The sequence below is a fragment of the Procambarus clarkii genome, chromosome 81, assembly GCF_040958095.1.
Source record: "Procambarus clarkii isolate CNS0578487 chromosome 81, FALCON_Pclarkii_2.0, whole genome shotgun sequence".
Classification (NCBI taxonomy): Eukaryota; Metazoa; Arthropoda; class Malacostraca; order Decapoda; family Cambaridae; genus Procambarus; species Procambarus clarkii.
Window position 1 is genome coordinate 15,490,939 of NC_091230.1, and position 24,594 is coordinate 15,515,532.

At 39.1% G+C, this 24,594-nt stretch overlaps 2 protein-coding genes across 2 annotated transcripts in view; one reads left to right on the plus strand and one right to left on the minus strand.

Moving 5' to 3' along the window:
* LOC123773055 (receptor-type tyrosine-protein phosphatase mu) overlaps positions 1-20,624 on the minus strand; it is a 39,768-nt gene extending 19,144 nt beyond the window's left edge. The window contains exons 1-11 of the mRNA XM_069315178.1: positions 20,385-20,624; positions 16,866-17,065; positions 16,279-16,401; positions 13,576-13,696; positions 12,874-12,935; positions 10,780-11,033; positions 10,403-10,490; positions 9,370-9,446; positions 4,870-5,013; positions 3,444-3,530; positions 3,196-3,249 (exon numbers count right to left, since the gene is read on the minus strand). Coding sequence (XP_069171279.1) covers positions 3,196-3,249; positions 3,444-3,530; positions 4,870-5,013; positions 9,370-9,446; positions 10,403-10,490; positions 10,780-11,033; positions 12,874-12,935; positions 13,576-13,696; positions 16,279-16,387 — 996 coding nt within the window. The 5' untranslated portion in view covers positions 16,388-16,401; positions 16,866-17,065; positions 20,385-20,624. The remainder of the gene's footprint in view (positions 1-3,195; positions 3,250-3,443; positions 3,531-4,869; positions 5,014-9,369; positions 9,447-10,402; positions 10,491-10,779; positions 11,034-12,873; positions 12,936-13,575; positions 13,697-16,278; positions 16,402-16,865; positions 17,066-20,384) is intronic.
* Positions 20,033-24,594, plus strand: part of LOC123773148 (uncharacterized) — a 284,850-nt gene continuing 280,288 nt past the window's right edge. Inside the window, exon 1 of the mRNA XM_069315182.1 lies at positions 20,033-20,065. Coding sequence (XP_069171283.1) covers positions 20,048-20,065 — 18 coding nt within the window. The 5' untranslated portion in view covers positions 20,033-20,047. The remainder of the gene's footprint in view (positions 20,066-24,594) is intronic.

A 24,594-nucleotide genomic window follows, 5' to 3' on the forward strand; every position in this document is an offset into this window, starting at 1 on the left:
TGAAGGGACGACGACGTTTCAGTCCGTCCTGGACCATTCTCAAGTCGATTGTCAATAGACTTGAGAATGGTCCAGGATTGACCGAAACGTCATCGTCCCTTCACCTTCTAGTGTGTGGTCTGGTCAACTAGTAGCCTTAACTATTAGTGTTTACTAGTAGTTAAACTTGCAGTGAAGCTTACAACGATGCTAAATATTGGCTTAGTTTCACATGTACATATTCGCTTGCACTACAACTTACCACTAATACACAGAAAAATATAAGGATAACTCTCTGTGGTTCAAACACAGTAGCCCTTTAATAGATACTAGAAATGCTACGAGTAAGAACTAGGACATACACTTCAACACTAATTACCTGAGGGCCATCATCTCTAAAGGGTTCAATTGGAACAGGAATCCAGCAGTTTGTCAAAGGTCCTCACATTATTCCTGAGGATTTTTTTCCAGCTGAATTTTAAACTGAAGTATTCTCTTTGCATTTGCAGCTTAGGCAAGTAGGTGATTCCATGTGTTTATTACTCTATGGGTGAAAAATTATCTCCTGTTTTCTGTCCTACATTGTGGCTTGTTGAGATTGGAACTGTGTGTTCATTACATTGGACTCTTTAAAAAGTTGTCTGGATTAATATCTTCCAATTCATTTATTATATTAAAAATTTCATGAGATCAGCCCTGTCATGTCTGGTTTGTAGTGTTGTTAGTCCTAATGGCTTCAGTTGTTCCTGGTAATGAAGTTGATTTAGTTCTGAGATGATATTATTAATGTGTTGAACTTTCTCCAAAGTAGATATGTCCTTTTGAAGTGAATTGCCCAGTTATCAATGATTTGAGACCAAATGGCATAAGATACTTTGAGCTTTGAAAATATTTCACTCACTGATCAACCTGTCCTCTTAAAAAGAATGTCGCTTTTGGCTGTTTACCCGTATGGCCGAATTTGGACGTAATTTGAAAATGAAAAAAAAATGAAAATAAATTTGGGATTTTTTTCAACAACAGTAAGTTAAAGGTCCTCTGATAGGTTAGGTGGGCAGGAAATTCTCATAAAGTTTCAAAACGGTATGAAAAACATTAATGGAAAGTTTCCTTTTCTAACCTTGCCGAGTGGGCTGGACGACTCAAACAGAAAACGGAACAGTATGTCACTTTTGTGAGTTGATTTCATTTCAAATTACGTCCAAATCTGGCCATAGCGCGCATTCGAGTGAAAAGTGACGTTATTTTTAAGAGGACGGGTTGCACTGATAATGGAAGATGTTCTTATACTCGACCCAAAAATTTGCTAATGCAGGATAGTAGTCTCACATCCCGTGTTTTTTTTAAAGTCTATGTATGACTAACTGTCCTGTATGATGGAGATATTATATGAACTTTTCAAATTAAAAAATTCTAATTTTTATTCAGGTAAACTACATACATAGATCAGCCCGTCCTCCAAACAAAGATCCAAAAGTGATTCCATGCACCCGCCAAACCCCCTGTTTATGAATGAAAAGTGGCTTACACACTGTGGCTTAAAAGAATAAATAAAGAATAGTGGCTTAAAAATGGCTTCTTCCCCAAGGGAAGAAGGCATTGAATGTCAAATATCTCTTCCTCCTTCCTAGTAAATATCAAATCTAGCATGGAGGGAATGTCCCCTTCCCTCATCCTAGTGGCTTGTTTAACATGTTAATACAAGAATGTTTCCCGGATGAGGTCTACAAATTTACAGGTCCAAAAGTCCTCTGTTCTAGCTTCATATGCTTCCCAGTCTATGGATTTCAAGTTGAAGTCGCCGACTTACAACAATCGTGATCTATCTTTATCCGCTCTTGCTATAATCTCTCTCATTATTGTTATAAGACCCTCTTATTTACTATCTAGCTCCTCCTTTGTCCATGTGTTGCTTGGCGGTGGACTATATGCATTTATGATCATTAGTTTATCATCCTCATGGCAGATCTCTACTGCTATTACATCAACTTCTCGTGGATTGGCAATCATTATTTTATTTACCTTTAGGTGTTCTTTCACCAGCACAGCAACGCCACCACCTTTCCTAATTTTTCTGTCCCGTCTCCAAACTGAGTAGCCCCTTGGGAATATGATCTCATTTAAAATAACATCTTCAAGTTTTGTCTCGTGAGTGCAACAATTTCTGGTGTCTGCAGCTGTATTACATCACTTAACTCTAGTATCTTCGATCTCACTCGTCTACATTAATGTATACAATTTTCAGGAACATGTTCCCCCTCCCCTTATTCTTCACTACCCCTCTCTCTTGCAATTTTGTAGGTTTGCCTTTTTGTATCATTTTACTGGCCTGCCTATCCTTATCACTTTGTAGAAAAAAGAATTGATTTCTTGTTCGTTTCTGCTCTCATTTAGATGTTTTACCTCTACGAGGTTTAGCTTCAGCTTCTCTCTGTCTTCTCTTGAAAGATCTCGTCTTAACGACCACACTTTCCCATTCTCATCACTTTGTAATTTTCTAGCATTCCTTAGTACTTCTTCCATCTGTTTGGCACCGTTTAGGGTGATCCTCAAAGGTCAATCTTTTTCCTTTTACATACCTGCCTGTTCTCCTGTAGTCGCACACATTCTCTATGGTAGTGTGCATATATATTTTTGTATATACGTACAGAACAGTATATTATGTTATCTCAGTTTCTTCAAGAGAAACACAAGAAATACCAGAAATAAATATCTCTTTGATATCCCCAGAGTCAGACTAAATCTGTGCAAACACTCCATGCAAATAAAAGGGCCCAATCTTTGAAACTCACTCCCTGATGAATTAAAAATTTGTCCAACCCATGGCCTGTTCAAAAGTAAAATAAAAAAGTACCTAATTTCATCCTCATAGATTCCTACCTTGCACTTCAAACTCACATTGTGTCTTGTACTACCCACTTCTCCAATATTAGTAGTACTTAAGACATGTATCCTTACCAGTGTAATCACCGCTGTCAACTTATGTTGTAGTTATTTGTTGATATAAAAACCTTGCTACAATGTACCCTTTCATCTTATCTGATATGTTAGATTTAAGGACCTGCCCGAAATGCTATGTGTATTAATGACTTTGCATGAATGTGAAAATACCAATCCTATGTAATCTCACCAACCCATTGCACCTTCTTGCAAATAAATTATTATTAATAGTAGCAGTAGCAGTATTATCTGAGCACTTATATTTGCTGCACTCACCTCTCTCACTTCCATTTTTTTGGAAACTTCCAATGTTCGAATGATAAAGTCCACCTGATAAATACAAGAAATTAATTATATTAATATGCCATTCTAATACATGTGTATTTATTCTCATAATGAAATGAATGAATGTACAACAGAGAGAGAGAGAGCAGAGTGGGTTGAATCTGTTTAATATAAAGAGACAATGTAGTAGATAAAATGAGTAAAATTCATATTAAAACATGTCCCTGAAGACAGCTGACCTTGTTCTCTGTAGAGACGAGTTTGATCTCAATGCCGTCCTTAACCAGAGGATGACCTTCCTCTGGCCAGTACTGTGCCACCTTGACCTGGAAACAATGTACAAAAGTTTTAAGTCAAGTCATCTGTCCTCATAACACTTTTCATTATGGTGGCAATTCACCCTGTTGTGTTCTGTGAGACTGAAATTGATGGAAATATATAAGATACAGTACTTACTTGCATTTTCCCAGAGATTAATTAGTAACCCAGGGCTTTAGTTGATACCCCTAAGCTTGCTTGATACCACAGGATTTATTTGGTGCTTAGGACCAATAGAGAGCTTGAAAGAATTAGTTAGCACTAGCTAACTAATGGAACCTCAGCATCTATATAGGTAAATTCAGATATAGATGGGTGAAAAAGCATCTGTTTTCTGTCCTACATTATTGCTTGTTGAGCTTGATGTTGTTGCCCCTTGTATATGTTACATTTAACATTTTTTAAAAGTGGTTTGGATTACCATTCTCCAACTTGTCCAGTATTTTAAAGGTATTGATGTTATTAGCCCTGTCATGTCTGGTTCGCAGTGTTGTTTGTCCTGTGGCTCAACCATTCTTAGTATGAAAGTCAACTTAGTTCTGGGATGATTTTTGTATCTGGATTGTACTTTCTCCAAAGCAGCTATGTCCTTTCTAAAGATGTGGTCTCCATGCTTAGATACAATAGTCCAAATGGGGGTGCACCTGAGATTTGTACAGTTCAGTAACCATTTTCTTTTCCATGAAGTCAAAGGTTCATTTGGCTGTTCCTAGAGGTTGGTGGCTTTTATTAACTGTAACCTTATTTCCAAGGGTTACTTGGCATCCTTGAAACTTACATGGTACTCCAGAAGTATATTAGCATTTCAGGGGCTCACATGATAAACTTGAAGCCCCACCACCAAGGTTTAGTTAGTTTAGTTCATTTATTATGCACCCCATACCCATCTTGTGGGCGGTAGTGGAAAGGGTTACAGAGGCACATAATGGGCTCAGGGACTGAACCCCACAATTCATTTAGCTAAGCAAGTTACACCACCAAGGTTGATAAAAATTAATGTTGTTGAAGACAGGAAGCCTGTACTTAGGTTTATCAAGGTTTCCCTAGGCCAGCAACTGACCTTCTTCAGCATACAACCCACAACAATACCATAACTACCAGGCACATATTTTTCTGCTAAGTGAAAAAAGACATCAAGTGAAAGGAAAAGTGCCAAACCATTTCTGCTCTACCCAGGGACTAAACCCAGGTCCCTCAGTTGTGACCCCAAGGCCATTGCGCTACAGGATCTAGCAAGTGGACCACTCATCCCTTTTCTGGCACCTGGGCTTTATGCGGTATTCCAAATGGTTCATTACCCAAGTTAATAACCGAAAACAAATAACCAGAAAACAGAGCACTTCTCACCTTGCCATTCTCAATGAGGTTGGTGACCATGATGATGATAGGAGAACGAGTGTGCCAGATCATCCTCCAAAAGTCACCAATGGTGTCAACATTAAAGTCCTTAGGTCCCTGAGAAGCGATGAATGCATTTGCCCGGGAGTGGCCCTAGAGGAGATATTGAGTTCAATATATATACACAAACATATACAGTATACACAAAATACACACAAGCACAGATGATACTGGAGAATATCACAGCTGAAAAATGGCAAATCAATGCATGGAGTCAGGTGAGAGGCTAGACTGCAGAAAGACATCATGTCACTTGAGACAGGTGAGAGGCAGTACTCATGCCTACAAGTACAAATAGCATAATTTTACTTGAAGGCCACCATCTCTATTGACCTTGATAGAGACAAGATGGTTTTCCAACGAACCCCTATTATTTCTGATGATTTCTTACCGTTATATTTTGATATGATACATTGCCTTGGTATTTACGGCTTGAGCAAAAACGTAATTTAATAGATTGATTACCCTATGGGCAGAAAAAACTAGAGGTGAGTATTCTTAATGAGGTGGTATTTTTGAGAGGGGCTATTTGACTTAAAGAAGGACCTGGCTGAAATGCTACATGTATTAGTGGCTTTGCAAGAAGGTAAGAACACCAATGGTATACTTTTACAAACCCAATGTACCTCCTTGAATATCAATAAATAAATAAGAATTTGCAGTACTTGGTGGCACAGTGGTAATTAGACTTGCCCGGGCTTCACAAGTGATCTGGCCTAGACTCGTATCTTGGCTGGGGATGATTGACTAGGCGCCAGTCCTTAACTGTAATCCTCTGTTCATCCAGCAGTGATTGGGTACCTGGTTATTAAATGACTGGCACGTCATATTCCAGGGAAACTAGTGGGTAAGTGTTCCCACACTTACATTGGTGCATTGGTGCATTGAACATTGGTGTTCCTCAGGGCAGCATACTTGGCCCTCTCCTCTTTCTCATCTACATTAATGACCTTCCAAATGCCTCCCAACACCTCAAACCAATTCTATTTGCTGACGACACAACCTTCATTTACTCCAGTCCTGACCCTCTTGCTCTAAATGCCACAGTAAATACTGAGCTAAATAAAGTCCATCTTTGGCTAACTGCCAACAAACTCACCCTTAACATTGACAAAACCTTCTATATTCTGTTTGGCAATAAATCCTCTAGTCTTATAAATCTCAAAATAAACAATACCCAAATTTGTAACAAATTAGATGGCAAATTCCTTGGCATTCTCATTGACCACAAGCTGAATTTCCAGGGACACATTCTAAATATATCTAAAAAAGTTTCAAAAACTGTGGGCATTCTTTCTAAGATTAGATATTATGTACCACGCCCTGCCCTGGTGACTCTCTATTACTCCCTTATCTATCCTTATCTCAACTATGGTATTTGTGCTTGGGGTTCTACTACCCAAAATCACTTACGTCCTCTAATTACCCAACACAAAGCCGCTATTAGAACAATATCCAACTCTGGCCCCAGACATCACTCGGTACCCCTACTCAAATCTCTTAATATGTTAGATATTAAGTCTCTGCACATTCTCTCATGTGTATTATACATATATAAAACGCTAAACTATAATGCCAATCCTGATCTTAAAAGCTTCATAGTAGGTTGTAACAGAACCCATGAGCACCACACCAGAAATAAATACAGTTTTGATATTCCTAGAGTACGTCTTAATCAAACTAGAAATGCTCTGCAAATCAAGGGGCCCAGAATGTGGAATGACCTTCCCAACCATGTTAAAGACTGTACCTCTCTCAACCAGTTTAAGATAAAAACTAAACACTACCTAATAAATTCCCTGTAATCTACCTCACTCCTCTATTGTCAACCCATGTCTGTTATTTTCTTTTTTTTTTTTTTTTTTAATCAACACTGTTTGTCAACCTATTGTATTTGTGCTGCTTTTTCAGTCATGTTTCCCCCTTTTTTTTTATCTTTATTTGTATTTGTTCTCAACATCTTTTATTCTTTATGCTCAATTAGTATTAAGTTCTAGATATTAATGTTTTCTTGCCCGAAACGCATTGCGTAATAGTGGCTTTAGGCATTGTATGTACTAGATCTATCTATATATCAATCCATTAATGTAACATCACTTGTATGTATATACCTTACCTGAATAAACATCTGAATCTGAATCTGAATCTGAAAGTCTTACCATGAGATACGAGATGGAAAAGCTCTCAACCTGCTAACAGGAGTCAGCAGTAATCTTTTCCTACTCACCTGTGTAATAAAAGAAAAGAATTACAGAGGGCACAAAAGTACTTAATCAAACCTTAGTAGATATTTTATATTATCATTTACAATTAATCTGTACCTTTTATAATTTAAATAACAGCTATTAACGAACTATAATGTATTCTTATACGTTGGGAGGCAAGTCTTTTAGTTAATAAAATAATTTACAATAATGGATATTACAGGAAAAGAGAAGAGTTGCTGTTTATGATTTTTTGTCTACACAGTTAATGCATTCATCTTATATATTTGTTTTATCTACTGATCACATCATAAGATAAGATATGATAAGATAAGATAAGATGTTTTTTCAGGTAAAGGTACATACATTGTAAATGAGTTACAAACATAATGTTGGATTTATAGATAAAGCTAGTACATATAATGCGTGAAGCCAATAATACACACAGCATTTCGGGCAAGTTGTGGGGAAAAACCTTAGACTAAAACGTAATACTAATTGGGATCAAAAGCATAAATTAATTTGAAAAAAAAAAGAAAAAAATCGTGTATCAGTGATATCATTTATCACTGAAATATCGATACAATACTGAATAATTTATAATAGAATTACAGTACAGTATTTGCCATTTCAAGCAAAGTACATTTAGATTTAGATTTAAATGAGTAAATTTGTTTTCTGAGTAGCTTGTTCAGGTTTCCTGTCCCTGACTCTGGGAAACCATATTATTCTCAAAACTGTGACAAGCATTTGGTTAGTTTAGTTTATTTATTATGCACCCCATACCCATCTTGTGGGCGGTAGTGGAAAGGGTTGCTGAGGCACATAATGGGCTCAAGGCCTATGTAACCTTTTCCACCTGACACCTGACAGCTGGGTGGACAGCGCTTCGGATTCGTAGTCCTGAGGTTCCAGGTTCGATCCCCGGTGGAGGCGGAGACAAATAGGCAAAATGTTTCTTTCATCCTGATGCCCCTGTTACCTAGCAGTAAATAGGTACCTGGGAGTTAGACAGCTGCTACGGGCTGCTTCCTGGGGGTGGAGGCCTGGTCGAGGAACAGGTCACGGGGACACTAAGCCCCGAACTCATCTCAAGATAACCATCTCAAGATATCCACTACCGCCCAGAAGATGGGTATGGGGTACATAATAAATAAACTAAACTAACTAAATGTTTATCACAGTTTTAAGCATAATATTTTTTCCCCAGAGTCAGGGACCGGAAACCTGAACAGGCTATTCAGAAAACAAATTTACTCATTTAAAGATAAATCTAAATGTACTTTGTTATTTATTTATTATTTATTTATATATATACATGAAGGTACATTAGGATTGTGAGGATACATAGCATAGTAATTACAATCTTGTAAAGCCAATAGTACGCGCAGTGTTTCGAGCAGGTCCTTAATCTAAGAAAATTTTAAGTAGGTAAATACTTGCAAAATATATAAAAATGATAACAGTTACACAGCAAGAAAAAAAAATAAAAGATGAGAGAAAATTGTAGCTATATTAAAGCACATAGGTAGCTCAGATTGATTGCAATGACAGCTTGAATGGTAGTTTAACAAAAATTAGTAGGCACAATACAGCATATGGCTAGCACATAAAAGAAGACAGCAATGAACACAATGATAAAGTTGTTTGGGTTAACTACATAAAGATTGGGAGATTGGGTAACACTAGATACAGAGCAAATTTAAAGCTCAGTGTAGGAAACTACGAAGATGAAATTAGGTACTGTACTTTTTGTTTTTGTTTTTAAATGAGGCAAAAGTTTGACAGCTTTTCAATTCACTAGGGAGTGAGTTCCATAGACTAGGTCCCTTAATTTGCATAGAGTGTTTACACAGATTAAGTTTGACCCTGGGGATATCAAAGAGATATTTATTTCTGGTGTGGTGATAATGGGTCCTATTACATCTGTCCAGGGAGAGTTTCAGAGCATGGTTTGCATTTAAGAACAGGGTTTTGTAAATGTAGTTGACACAAGAGAATGTGTGGAGGGAGTTAATATTTAGCAAGTTTAGGGATTTAAACAAGGGAGCTGAGTGTTGTCTGAAAGCAGAGTTTGTTATTATTCTGATAGCAGATTTTTGCTGGGTGATGATGGGCTTATTTGCTTGAAATGGCAAATAATTTGGTTATAAATTATTCATTTGGACACTGAATATTGATGCAAAAACATGTACTTTCTGTTTCTTTTGCAATATTTAGGTTATCAGTAATAGAAGCTTAGTACCTGAATGTAGCTGGCGTTTATGTAGTCTGAGTAAGGGTCATTGGACAGGAAAGGCAGCTTCACCCTGGTATCATCATCTGTCAGGCACCAGAGATGGTGTTAAAAGTAGACTGAGGTACCATTGAAGGTGTTGAGAAAAAGACTGAGGGTACCATTGAAGGTGTTGATAAAAAGACTGAGGTACCATTGAAGGTGTTGATAAAAAGACTGAGGTACCATTGAAGGTGTTGAGAAAAAGACTGAGGGTACCATTGAAGGTGTTGATAAAAAGACTGAGGTACCATTGAAGGTGTTGAGAAAAAGACTGAGGGTACCATTGAAGGTGTTGATAAAAAGACTGAGGTACCATTGAAGGTGTTGAGAAAAAGATGAAGGTACAGTACCATCAAAAGTGTTGAGAAAAAGACTGTGGTACCATTGAAGGTGTTGAGAAAAAGACTGTGGTACCATTGAAGGTGTTGAGAAAAAGAGTGAGGTACCAGCAAATGTGCCAGTGAGATACTAGTTGATGTGTTGACAGAAGTATCAGCAGAAGTATTAGAGTCCTTAGAAAACCAGTACTAGAAGCAAGTTACTATCATGACAGTGATGGTGCCACCGAGGTGAAGAACACAGTGCCGAGACTGACCAACTGTAGGATGAAGTAGTGTGCATAACTAAAAGATTCTCCAAATGTTGATACCACTGATAGCCATAAAGTCTTTACATTTTCAGTTTAGAGTTAAGAGACTTGCCAATTTATGGAATTTGCCAAAATCAGGATAAAAATAAAAAATAAAATAAAATACTTTGTTTTGATAAGGATTACAACTCTTTCCCTCCCCACTTATTAAGAGTTCCTTCCTTCTTCTCCTCACCTCCATTTTCTCAACTCCCATAATCTCCTTCCCACCTTTTTTTCCTTCCTCACAATATTATCCCCCTCCCAATCCTATTCTCTCCCCTCCCTCCCTACTCTATTCTCCTCATCCCCCCCCCCCACTTCCCCCTTTCTTCAGTAGTCATCAAGAATCTGCTGGTGTGACTAACTCACATGGAATGTTGTTTTTGTAGCGGTTCTTGCATCTGTTCGCCTCAAGTGCTCCCTCTGAGCAGCTCTTTCCCATCATGGCTGGCACACTCTGACCACACAAATTAAAAGTATAGATAAATAGATGCTAGCAACCTAAATTTCAAATGCTTCTCATTTTTGCTTAATAATCTAACATTGGAAATGAGAAGGTTAGCTATGCTTTCATGATTACAATGATGCTTGGTGGCCTTAATTATATAAAGGAACAATAGCTTCTGATTTACTCAAAGTTTCAGGTCAAAAGCTCAGCAGAAGGCTCCTGACAAGTTATAGGTCCAGTAGTAACAATCACCTCATTCTAAATCACACATAAAAAAGAACATTGCCACAAAACTCACCCTGAATTCCAGCTCAAGATCCGGTGACTGGATGACATTTGACAAATAGGTCTTAACCTCTGTCCTTAGAATCTTTCGTGAAAGGTTGACGTACACTGCCTCCTTCAGCATGTCAGAGGATTGTTGTTGGTCCTGCTCTGGAAAGGCAACTTCTTCTTGCTCATTTATGCATTTCCTATCTTCTTCTTGGGGTAAAATTTCTTCTTGGAGTGGAAGATCAACAACTGCTGGGAAAACTTCTCGTGTCAGCAACCCTGGAAGGAAGAGACTCAGAGCATCATAACTGTTCAAATAGCATAACTGCTATTTGAACAGTGATCCTGACTGATTATGTAATCTTCAAATACAGTACACAGTATTGCCCATATCTCTCACTAGTGGGAAATTAATCATATAAAAAATTCAGCATTGAATGTAATGAAATGCCTCTTTCCTTATGAGCTGCAGTGGCTCCCTGAAGATATCTCGCTGAGATATTACTCCATGCCAATGGGTCACATCAGACAAAGGAGTTCTGTTTGGCCTATCAAGGACCAGAGACAAAACCTGCCCCTCCTCCATCACAGAGGTGCAGAGAGCAAGTGGCAGTTCACTACCACACTAGAAAAGCATCCAGAAAGTCAGCAAAGTTTTACAGACAACTGGAGGGTTAACAAGGACCGAAGCCTCAAAAATGCCAAACAACTCTGCTCCAACTCAAAAGTAAAACTCTGGTTTTAATTTTGAATAAAGTATAGAATGGACAATTTTTTAATTCATTAGGAAATAAGTTCCATAGACTGAGTTCTTTTATTTGTATGGAGCATTTGCACAAATTCAGTCTGACTAAGAATATTAGAGATACTGGTACAGTACTGTATTTATTTCTCCCGAGAGATTTATTACCTCCAGAGATGACTTCACAAAGGCCTGTGAGACCACGTACGAGACCAACCTCATGCAGGCCCATGGAACCAACTCAAAGCCAGTGCCGGGCATCTGGAACTTGACTACTCAGCAATAACGATTATTCTAATGGCTTTTGAACCATGCCTGACGGGGAAAGCTTCTCGAGTGTCTTAACATGCTGTACACCTTGTTCCCCGTGTCTAAACTATATATGGCCCTACACCCTGCCTAAGGTTGTAAACCAAGAATCTGGGGAAGGGAGGAGGAAGGGAAGGTGGGAGAAAGATAAGGGAGAGGAAGAAGGACAAGGGAGAAAAGAATAAGGGAAAATTAAAGAAGAGTGGATAATCTCTGGCTGTAAGGGACATATGTTTCTAAGCCATACCCTAGAGTACAGTTATTGAAACCCGTCCTTATTGCATAGAAAATACAAAGGCTATTGGAGTCTACTCTATAACGATCTTTATAGCATACCTTGCACAGGGACACACCCCCTCATTCCTAGGAGCCAAACAAAGTTAAGAGTATCCAACCAGGGAAAATAATAATTTGTGTCTCTACAAAGGATTTAATTTCTAGAGCTTAAAGTTACTTTACAAGATAACTATTAAAATGGAAGTACAAGGTAATATTTTCACAGAATATGTATTACTTGGAATAGAGTTACTGGTACTTTGAATATGGGTCTGACTAAAACCGGGAATTAAATTCGTTACGCTACTGTACAATTTTCTGACTTGCAAATTCCAGATATTCTAACAGACAAGGTGATACTTTGCAATCTTCCCACAACTCTAATTGTGAAATGATTCTAACTCAATATTCTCTTAAGGCACTAGACTGACTTTACAGACCCGAGATTAATTCTACAGTGTCTTGATTAGCTCCAAAAACCTACGAACAACCTCACTAACTTTAGACTTAACTGTACAAAAAGCATAGACTAACTCCTAAAGCCTTGACTGTAATTTACTACTTCAGAGTCCGCAATTTGTATCTCATTCATCCTGTAATGAGTATAGACAGGTCTGGGACCCAGAACCATCAACATAACTGATATATCAAGACAAAATGGACCTCAAAATCCAAGCGAAGACACTTGGCTTGTAAAAATTATGAGCAGAGATATCTGTTTTAAACTACCATTCTTGAGACATATCAACAGAAAGCATTACGTTTTGACAGAAGGTGACGAGAATGACTTACCATTTTGGCACTGAATGGGTGAGTGGAGACACACTTCCACGGTTGATGGCATGTTGCTTGACCTTTGGAGGGTAAGGGAATACACAATTTCAATATTTAAAGTATCTAGATTATGTACATAATATATAAATATATATATATATATGTCGTACCTAGTAGCCAGAATGCACTTCTTGGCCTACTATGCAAGGCCCAATTTGCCCAATAGGCCGAGTGATTTTTTTTATTTTCAATAAATTGTTGCCAATTAGTTTATTTTAATTATTATTATTATATTATATTAGGAACATAAATTATTTATGCATTTGTGTTAGTTTAGGTTAGGTTTACATAGGTAAGGTTAGGTAGGGTTGGTTAGGTTCGGTCATATATCCACATTAGTTTTAACTCAAATTTAAACAAATTAACTTATACATAATGAAATAGCCAGATTTATCATTTCATAAGAAAAAATTTAGAAAAATATATACATTCAAGAAAACTTGGCTTATTAGGCAAATCAGGTCTTGCATAGTAGACCGAGTACGATGTTCTGGCTACTAGGTACAACATTATATATTTATATATACTGTATATATATATTATATATATATATAGTATATATTTTTTTTTAAGTATAATCAAAGTCTCCAATTGAACAACAAAAATCAGATTATTTCCAGGTATTTCAGGTATGCATATATGCAGCCTGTTTCTCCCTACCTGTGTTTCAAGGCGAAATAGATGATGAAGGCCACCAGCACCAGTATGATCACAGGCACGATGCCTGCCACCGCGTAGATCATATGCCGTGTCACAGATTCATCAGATTTTGGTGTGTGATCTGTAACACCAATGGCTTGTTGATTATAAAACACATTAGTTAGTTTGCAGGTTATGCAACCTTAGAGGCTCAAGAGTCATGCAACACTAGGGGGTTAAAGTGTCATGCATCACTAAGGGATTGATGGTTATGCCTCTTACTTAAACTTCATCATACCTACCTGCCTGTTACCTGTTGGAGATTTCTAGGATCAATGTCCCAGCCACCCAGTCTCTGACCAGGCCTCTGCTGGTCTGATCAACAAAGCTGTTCGATGCAGCTGCTCACAGCCTGACGTACGAGTCACAATCTAGTTGAACAGGTATCCTTTGACGGTGCTTGTCGCGTTCTCTTTTGAACATTGCGAGTGGTTGGCCTATACTTGTACTGTACCTGTAATGTGCCTGTAATTTCTTTGCCAGTTTTTTTGTGGTACCTTATTAGTTTCTGTAAAGTTTCTTCTCTATTATCTACAGACCTTATAAATAATGACAGCTAGTAACAAAATTCTTGCACTGCAACTTAAATGAATTACAATATACAGTATGACTGAACACTGGAATTTTTGGTTTAGTTCATTTATTATGCACCCCATACCCATCTTGTGGGTAGTAGTGGAAAAGGTTACAGAAGCACATAATGGGCTCAGAGGCACGTCATTTTGTTAATACCTGTACTTGTACTTAAAATAATTATCAACATTCGATATTTTAGGATAATAGAAGAATTGATATTTATAATTTGACTCTACACAGCTTATAATTTTGTCATATATATTTTCTTTATGTACAAAATATGAATTCAGTGCAAGAGTTTCAGATGTTATATATAATACAGTAAAACGATTTGCCATCTCATGCAACACACATATAAATTTACAGTATCTCTAAATGACAATTTTTTCACAGTACTGTACACTATTTAATGTAATGATCTAGTGTAATTACCATAGTGTAATTATTCTAGGGGGGTAGTTAAGTGTAGTTACAGAATGTAAGCTACACTTGTGGTGTCCCGTCTTCCCAGTATTCTTTGTCATGATACTTTGAAACTACTGATGGTTTTGGCCTTCACTGCCTTCTCACTTAAATTGTTCCAACTTTCTACAACTGTTTGCAAAAAGATAACTTTGTTATATTTTTGTGCACGTTTGTGTGTATCCCTGTCTTTGTTCATGCACTTTACACTTCATGTAAGCTGAATTGTCAGAGATACTTGTAAGCAGATCGAATTTGAGCTGTGACAACATCTGTCAATCTACTGATTGTGCTTCTTTCCCCATACAAAGTTTCTGTTTGACAGTATGATAAACAATGGATCTGCTGGTTCCTGTTTGCACTCATATATTCTCTTCAAATTCATCTATGAGTTCAATCTTATCCAAAAACACTCTTTAAAATTCTATTTGATTTTTTTTTTTTTTTTGCATGAATATTCCTGCATGGGTCTTAAGCCTCTGGCTGGCCCACAAAGTGTTTCTTGCATCTGCTTTTACTTAGGTGTTCAACAATGTTGTTATTTACTGCAAGCTTTGAAAGGTCTTCAACTTTATCATGCTCTTACAGCCCAGTGTGTGAGGGGATCCACAACAATTTGATTATGACTCCCTTAACAACTAACTCCTAGGCATCTGTTTACTACTAGGTGAACAGAAATTATCAGGTGAAAGGAAACATTGCCCAAATACTTCTGTCCTGCCATAGGAATTGATCTCAAGATCTTTCAGCTGTGACCTGACTGTCCATGCCACTGTGCCATAGGACCCTAGAGTGATAATTAATGCTAAAGTATATAAGCTATTATTATAGAGCATTTCCAGCATTTTAAGATGAATTACAATTATAGAAACCCATGTAAAGGTCTATGATGATGATGACTCTAGATTACCCTCGAGAAGACTATCAAGGAATGAAAGAGGAATCGCAAAATACCTCCTGGATGGAGTTGATAGGTAACAATGGTATGGAAGCATAATGGGAAAATTTCAGGAAAGTCATCACTGAACTCAGTCAGAAATATGTGCCAAAAAAAGGGGTGGGGGGCCAGATAGATGACACAAGTACAGTAGTAAAAAAATCTTTGATAACTAAACGGAACCTCTAGAGAAGGTATAAATCCACATGAACATCATAGATTATGACAAGCTGCTGGCTTCCTGTCTTTGTCAAGGACACTAGAGTGTTAGTGGCCCATAGAAATTCAGGTAAATTAATAATAACAATAATAACAAAATGAATTCCATACATGTTTAGCAATAACCCCCATTCCTGTCCTCGTCGAGGCCACTAGTGTTAGTGGCCCTCAGGTAAATCAGGTCAAGAAGGCTACACTGCACCCCATGGCCACACTACACGCAGGGCCACACTGAACCCTGAGTCAGACTACACCCCGAGGGCCACACGAAGAGTTACACTAAATCGAGAATAACCTCTCCTCCACATACCTTGCCAGTTATGCTCCCATACCTGGTTAGTGGTGAACCTATACCTAGTACTAGTAGTGACCCCATACCTGGTTAGTGGTGAACCTATACCCGGTATTAGTAGTGACCCCATACCAGGTTAGCAGTTGACACCATGCCAGGACCAAGTGTGATACCTTACCTGTAGTGGTGTTTGTGGCGTTAGTGGACCACTGAGTGATGTCACGCATCTGCGGGACTTCAGGGAAACCAGTGTTTATCTGGTTGATGCCCACCTTAGAATCCTCCATCCTTTGCTGTTGTTCTAGGGGGAACAAGAAGTTACTGTATAATGTTAATGAAATGATAATAATGAAATAACCAAAGAATGAACATATCCAAGACATGCCTGTGCGTATTACAGGTAGTGGCTTTAGGTATTGTATGTACTACAGTAGCTCTATCTATAAATCCAACATTATGTTTGTAACTCATCTTCTATGTATGTACTTTTACCTGAATAAACATTTTGATTTGATTTTGATGTAATGATGTATTCTCTGGGCTGACCCATGACAAACAATAACAGCAAAGACAACAAAAGCAGAGAAATGAATGACAATAACAGCAGCAAAGAAAATAATAACAAAGATGATAATAATACAAAGAACGATAATAGTACAAATTATAATAACAAAGTTAATGAATGATGTTAATAACAAGGATAATAACAGGATTAACAACAACATCAGTAAGAATGTTGAACCGCCTAACACTGGCCTCACTTACCTGTGAGAGTTTAGCAGTGATCCAGATAGTATAGTTAGGTTATTTGTTGTTTCCTTGCTCCTTAACAAGATTTTCTGCTATCTGTTTTTGTTATTCGACTGCATCCTGTATTTGTTCTTGTTCTCTTTTTAGCAGGTGTTTTTGTTTTCTCATGCCCTGTTTTTTGTTCCTGATATCTGCTTACAACAATCCACTGGAACCTGTCAATGCAAATCCCCAGGTTAAAGTATCATTGCAAAGCTTGCATTAAATCAAATCAGATCAAATAAAATCAAGTCCTTCTATTTGATGGTCCTTCTGGGAAAGCTTCCCCAATTACATCACTTTGTTTCTGCTCACCTCCCCAAATATCTCACTTTGTTTCTGCTCAAATCAAGTCCTTCTTTAAATCAAGTCCTTCTACTGCCCACCATAGGTCTGGAGCAGGGCTCCATCCCACAGGTTCCAACATGAGAGTTATGCTTCTGCAGAATCTTATGTACAGCAAAATGCCATTTCTCAAAGTTAAAGAATTATGGGGAAGCAGGATTACATTTCTAAGACTTCCCAAAATTCAGTTTTGTGCAAATTATTTACCATCTTGAACATAACCTACATGACCATGTTTCTGTTCATCTCCCCAAATACCTCACTATGTTTCTGCTCATCTCCCCAAATACCTCACATTGTTTCTGCTCATCTCCCCAAATACCTCACTTTGTTTCTGCTCACCTCCCCAAATACCTCACTTTGTTTCTGCTCATCTCCCCAAATACCTCACTATGTTTCTGCTCACCTCCCCAAATACCTCACTATGTTTCTGCTCACCTCCCCAAATACCTCACTATGTTTCTGCTCACCTCCCCAAATACCTCACTATGTTTCTGCTCACCTCCCCAAATACCTCACTATGTTTCTGCTCACCTCCCCAAATACCTCACTATGTTTCTGCTCACCTCCCCAAATACCTCACTATGTTTCTGCTCACCTCCCCAAATACCTTACAGAATATTACCTTCTAGAGATGATCAGTGCCATCATAGAGGGTGTGAACACCACCATGGAAAAAAACACTAACATTGTATCATCAGGGGAGAAGAGAACACCATTAATATCACTACGGGAAAGAACAGTCACCATCAGGGGAGGGAACACCAACAGTGTCACCATCAGGGGAGAGAACACCATCACAAATAAATCGAAGAAGGCCTTATTATGCTGTGGTAAACCCTGAGCCATACTAGACCCAGTCACACTACACACAGAGCCACAATACACACAGAGTCACACTACACACAGAGCCACACTACACACAGAGCCACACTACACACAGAGCCACACTACACACAGAGCCACACTACACACAGAGCCACACTACACACATAGCCACACTACACACAGAGCCACACTACACACAGAGCCACACTACACACAGAGCCACACTACACAAAGAGCCACACTACACACACAGAGCCACACTACACACACAGAGCCACACTACACACACAGAGCCACACTACACCCAGAGCCACACTACACACACAGAGCCACACTACACACACAGAGCCACACTACACACACAGAGCCACACTACACACACAGAGCCACACTACACCCAGAGACACACTACACCCAGACACACACTACACCCAGAGCCACACTACACACAGAGCCACACTACACACAGAGACACACTACACACAGGGCCACACTACACACAAGAGCCACACTACATCCAGACACACTACACACACAGCCACACTACACACACAGAGCCACACTACACACACAGAGCCACACTACACACACAGAGCCACACTACACACACAGAGCCACACTACACACACAGAGCCACACTACACCCAGAGCCACACTACACACACAGAGCCACACTACACACACAGAGCCACACTACACACACAGAGCCACACTACACACACAGAGCCACACTACACACACAGAGCCACACTACACACACAGAGCCACACTACACCCAGAGCCACACTACACACAGAGCCACACTACACGCAGAGACACACTACACACACAGAGCCACACTACACACACAGAGCCACACTACACACACAGAGCCACACTACACCCAGAGCCACACTACACACTACACCCAGAGCCACACTACACACAGAGACACACTACATACAGAGCCACACTACACACAGAGCCACACTACACCCAGAGCCACACTACACACAGACACACTACACCCAGAGCCACACTACACACAGAGTCACACTACACACAGAGCCACACTACACACAGAGCCACACTACACACAGAGCCACACTACACACACAGAGCCACACTACACCCAGAGCCACACCACACACAGAGCCACACTACACGCAGAGACACACTACACACAGACACACTACACCCAGAGCCATACTACACACAGAGACACACTACATACAGAGCCACACTACACACAGAGCCACACTACACACAGAGCCACACTACACACAGAGCCACACTACACACAGAGACACACTACACACAGAGACACACTACGCACAGAGATACACTACACCCAGAGACACACTACACCCAGAGCCACACTACACACAGAGCCACACTACACCCAGAGCCACACTACACACAGAGCCACACTACACACAGAGCCACACTACACACAGAGACACACTACACACAGAGACACACTACACACAGAGACACACTACACACAGAGACACACTACACACAGAGACACACTACACACAGAGACACACTACACACAGAGCCACACTACACACAGAGCCACACTACACACAGAGACACACTACACACAGAGCCACACTACACACAGAGCCACACTACACCCAGAACCACACTACACCCAGAACCACACTACACCCAGAACCACACTACACACAAAACCTCATGGCCACACTACACCCATTTCTTTTAGGGCATATGGGGGAACTTTCGACAAGCCGCCGGCTTCCTGTCCTCGTCGAGGCCACTAGTATTAGTGGCCCTCAGGTAAATCAGGTCAAGAAGGCTACACTGCACCCCAGGGCCACACTACACGCAGGGCCACACTGAACCCTGAGTCAGACTACACCCCGAGGGCCACACGAAGAGTTACACTAAATCGAGAATAACCTCTCCTCCACAGGGTCCTCGGGGATGCGAACCCCAACTTGCTAAGTTGCAAGCCGAATGTCTACCACTGGACCATCAGGATGGGTCAACATATCCAGGTTGGTAGTGTGTAATATTAAATGTTTATCTGTATTCTTTAACTTACCATCTTTGATCTCTCGTTTTAATAGCATAACTGTCACAGATTTTGTAATATTGGGTATTTAAATTTCATACATAACTAACTCCCACATTTTTCTTTATTCTAATTATTTTATGCATTTTATGGGCCTTATAACGACAGTGTAAAAATTGTATAGTATGAACATATTATTATTAATACCAAAACATATAATACCGTGCAAGTGTCTATAAGCTGGTTAAGAGTAGAATGATTATAGGGGTATAATTACCATTACAACAGAAACATACAATTACCTTGTTACGAGGCCGTTTGAAGCGTATGCCACAACAGGAGAACCAGAGTGGAGATGGATGAAACACTAATCCACACACGTATTACCTTATCCACACCCGCACTACCTTATCCACACCTACACTCCATTAGAACATACACCCTCACTGTCAAAACTACACATACATTCAGTCAAGTAAACCACTCACTGACAGACAGCAGTCAGGATGTTACTGACAAGTAACCAGCGCTTTGGAAAGACTGAAAGATACAGTGGAGGGGGTGAGAAGGGGTAGTGGAGGAGGGGGTGATAGTGGGGGGGTGTTGGAGAAGAGAGGATGGTGAGGGTGAGGGAGAAGGTTATCAAGGTTAACACAGTCTTCAGGAAATGTAAAGATAACCTATCCAGCCCGGCATTCTTACTCTGTCTCTTGTCCACGTCTGCCATTTTATCCTGCTTATGCATATGTCTTCTTCTATCCATGCCTGTCATTTATTCTGCCTTGCTCATAGCTTCTCTCCCACATGACTATTTCTTCAGTTCATGCCTGTCTCCTCTGTTCATTCCTAAAATAATAAATTTATTATATTATTATTATTATTAAAATAATAATAATAATAATCCACTCTGTGGATTATTATTATTATTATTTATAATATGTACAATATATACTTTATTTAATATTTGGCTGCAAATAATTGTGAGTCAGCCGAGAAATGAATGATTGTTGATGAAGCTGTTGATGATTTGAGCGTCTTGTGTCGTGGTCACTGTTTTCTGGATGCCCTCAAAATTGGGCCAGGTGGGGGGAACCTTTAGAACACAGGCCCTATACACAGAAGGCCGTCGGCATCTGTCTGGTGTTGAATTCTTTCATATACATGTCAGAACACACGTTAAAAATGGTTTGAAGAAAGTGCTAAGCTTAAAAAAAAAAGTTTTCCGTCCTGCTCGATTGTGGCTCGCAGTAAAATTCTGTAAAAAGTTAAGTACATTGTGGCAGAGAGGATGAGTGTGCGTTGGTTTGGGAAGTGCAACTTTGTAAGTCTGAGTCCGAAACGCATTGCGTAATAGTGGCTTTAGGCATTGTATGTACTAGCTCTATCTATATATCAATCCATTAATGTAACATCACTTGTATGTATATACCTTACCTGAATAAACATCTGAATCTAAATCTGAGTCATCAACCATATTACATCTGCATTCTGTTGTTGTTGTTTTAGATTCAGCTACACGGAACAAAAAGTTCCAAGCTGCACGGGCTATGGTGATCATATATAATGATCATTAGCAATAAAGTTCCAAGTTCAAGTATGTTTATTGAGACAAGAAAAAATACATCTCAAAGGAATAGAGTAGCTTAGGCTATTTCTACCCCCCCCCCCCTCCCCCCCAAGTTCCAAGCAGCACGAGCTATGGTGATCATATATAATGATCATTAGTAATACAGTTCCAAGCAGCACAGGCTATGGTGATCATAATGATCATTAGCAATACAAATTATGGAAATTCCTTGGGAATATACATAGACAAGAGACTAAACTTCTGCAACCACATACAACACATAGCGAAAAAGTATCAGAAAACTGTCGGTATACTTTCTAAAATAAGATATTATGTTCCCCACTCTGCTCTCCTCTCATTGTACCACTCGCTAATCCATCCCTATCTTACATACGGTATCTATGCATGGGGTTCAACTACGGGGATCAAAGAAGATTTTAAATAACAAACCAACACTCCTGTCCAATAACGATGGTCAGCTTCTAGCCTCTGATTCTGCTATTGAGTTCAATAGGTTCTTCTCTTCCATTGGGTCATCCCTTGCAAATGACATTTCATCTTCCAGTACTGATGTTCAGGACTATCTTACAGGTAACTATCCACAATCTCTGTACCGAAAGCCTACAAATTCCACTGACGTTAATGAGATAATCCTTTCCCTTCAAACCAAGTCTAGTGCCCTTGAGGAGATACCAACTTTAATTTACAAAAAAGCCACCAGATCTTTAGCCCCTGCTATTGCATTGCTCTTCAACAAGTCACTTGAACTCCAAACCTTTCCAGATATTCTAAAAAACAAGGGCGAGTAACCCCTGTCCACAAATGTGGTGATCTCACAGATGTTAACAACTACAGACCTATATCAATCCTGCCTAACTTGTCAAAAATATTTGAAAAACTAATCTACAAGCAGCTTTACTCTTATCTAGCCAAACACAATATATTTAGCTCTTGTCAATATGGCTTCAGACCCAAAAACAGCACTAACGATGCACTTATTAGTATGATTAACTAGATTCATGCAGCTCTTGATAAAAATGAGTTTCCTGTTGTGTTATTTGTGGACGTGCGTAAGGCTTTTGACACTGTCAACCACCAAAACCTTCTTCTTAAATTACAACATTATGGAGTCAGAGGTCACTCCCTACAATACCTCAAGTCTTACCTTACTGACAGGCTCCAGTATGTTTCTGTGAATAATTCAATTTCTCCCACCCTACCCATCAACATCTGTGTTCCTCAAGGCAGCATACTTGGCCCTCTCCTCTTTCTCATCTACATTAATGACCTTCCAATTGCCTCCCAACACCTCAAACCAATTCTATTTGCTGACGACACAACCTTCATTTACTCCAGTCCTGACCCCCTTGCTCTAAATGCCACAGTAAATACTGAGCTAAATAAAGTCCATCTTAGGCTGACCGCCAACAAACTCACCTTTAACATTGACAAAACCTTCTATATTCTGTTTGGCAATAAATCCTCTAATCAAATAAATCTCAGAATGAACAATACCCAAATTTGTAACAAATTATATGGCAAATTCCTTGGCGTTCTCATTGACCACAAGCTGAATTTCCAGGGACACATTCTAAATGCAGGCGATGAGTCACAATAACGTGGCTGAAGTATGATGACCAGACCACACACTAGAAATTGAAGAGACGACGACGTTTCGGTCCGTCCTGGACCATTCTCAAGTCGATTGATACATTCTAAATATATAAAAAAAAGTTTAAAAAACTGTTGGCATTCTTTCTAAGATCAGATATTATGTACCCCGCCCTGCCCTGGTGACGCCCTATTACTCCCTCATCTATCCATATCTCAACTATGGTATTTGTGCTTGGGGTTCTACTACCCAAAATCATTTACGTCCTCTTAATTACTCAACACAAAGCTGCTATTAGGACAATATCCAACTCTGGCCCCAGACATCACTCGGTACCCTTACTCAAAACTCTAAATATATTAGACATTAAGTCACTGCACATTCTCTCATGTGTATTATACATATATAAAACGCAGAACTGTAATGCTAATCCTGACCTCAAAAGCTTCATTGAAGGTTGTAACAGAGTCCATGAGCACCACACCAGAAATAAATACAATTTTGAAATTCCAAGAGTACGACTTAATCAAACTAGAAATGCTCTACAAATCAAGGGTCCCAGAATGTGGAATGACCTTCCCATCCATGTTAAAGACTGTACCTCTCAACCAATTTAAGATAAAAACGAAGCACTACCTAATAAATTCCCTGTAACCTACCTTACCCCTCTATTGTCAACCCATGTCTGTTTTTTTTTTTTTTAAACACCGCTGTTTGTCGACCTAATTATATTTGTGCTGCTCTTTCAGCCATGTTACCCCCTTTCTTATTTTTATTTTTATTTGTTCTTAACACATTTTATACTTTAAAACTCAATTAGTATTAAGTTTTAGTCTTTAATGTTTTTCCTGCCCGAAACGCTTTGCGTAATAGTGGCTGCATTGTATGTACCAGCTCTATTTATAAACCTAGGAATTTTTGTAAAAATCTCTTGTATGTATGAACCTTACCTGAATAAACATTTATTTATATATATATAATGTACCTTCTTGTATATATATAAATTTATTTATGTTTCCCATAAAATAATAACACACTAAAGAATTAAAAGAAAGCGAAGTAACGTTTTAGGAGTAACTTGCTTAATGTCGGATTAGTATTTTGATCATTGCTTAATTCGTTTTGTTTTCGTTTACTCCAGGACAGGAAGCCTGTTCTGTCCCGAAGACAGAAATACAGCCACGGAGCAATAGTTTAAAGCTCAACAAACCTCAATGTAGGACTGAGAACAGATTTTTTTTTTCACCCACATGGTTATTAACCCATGGAACTGCCTACCCGCCGAAATCGCGAACTCCAAAACTGTTAGGTTTCGAAATCCACCTGGATAGGA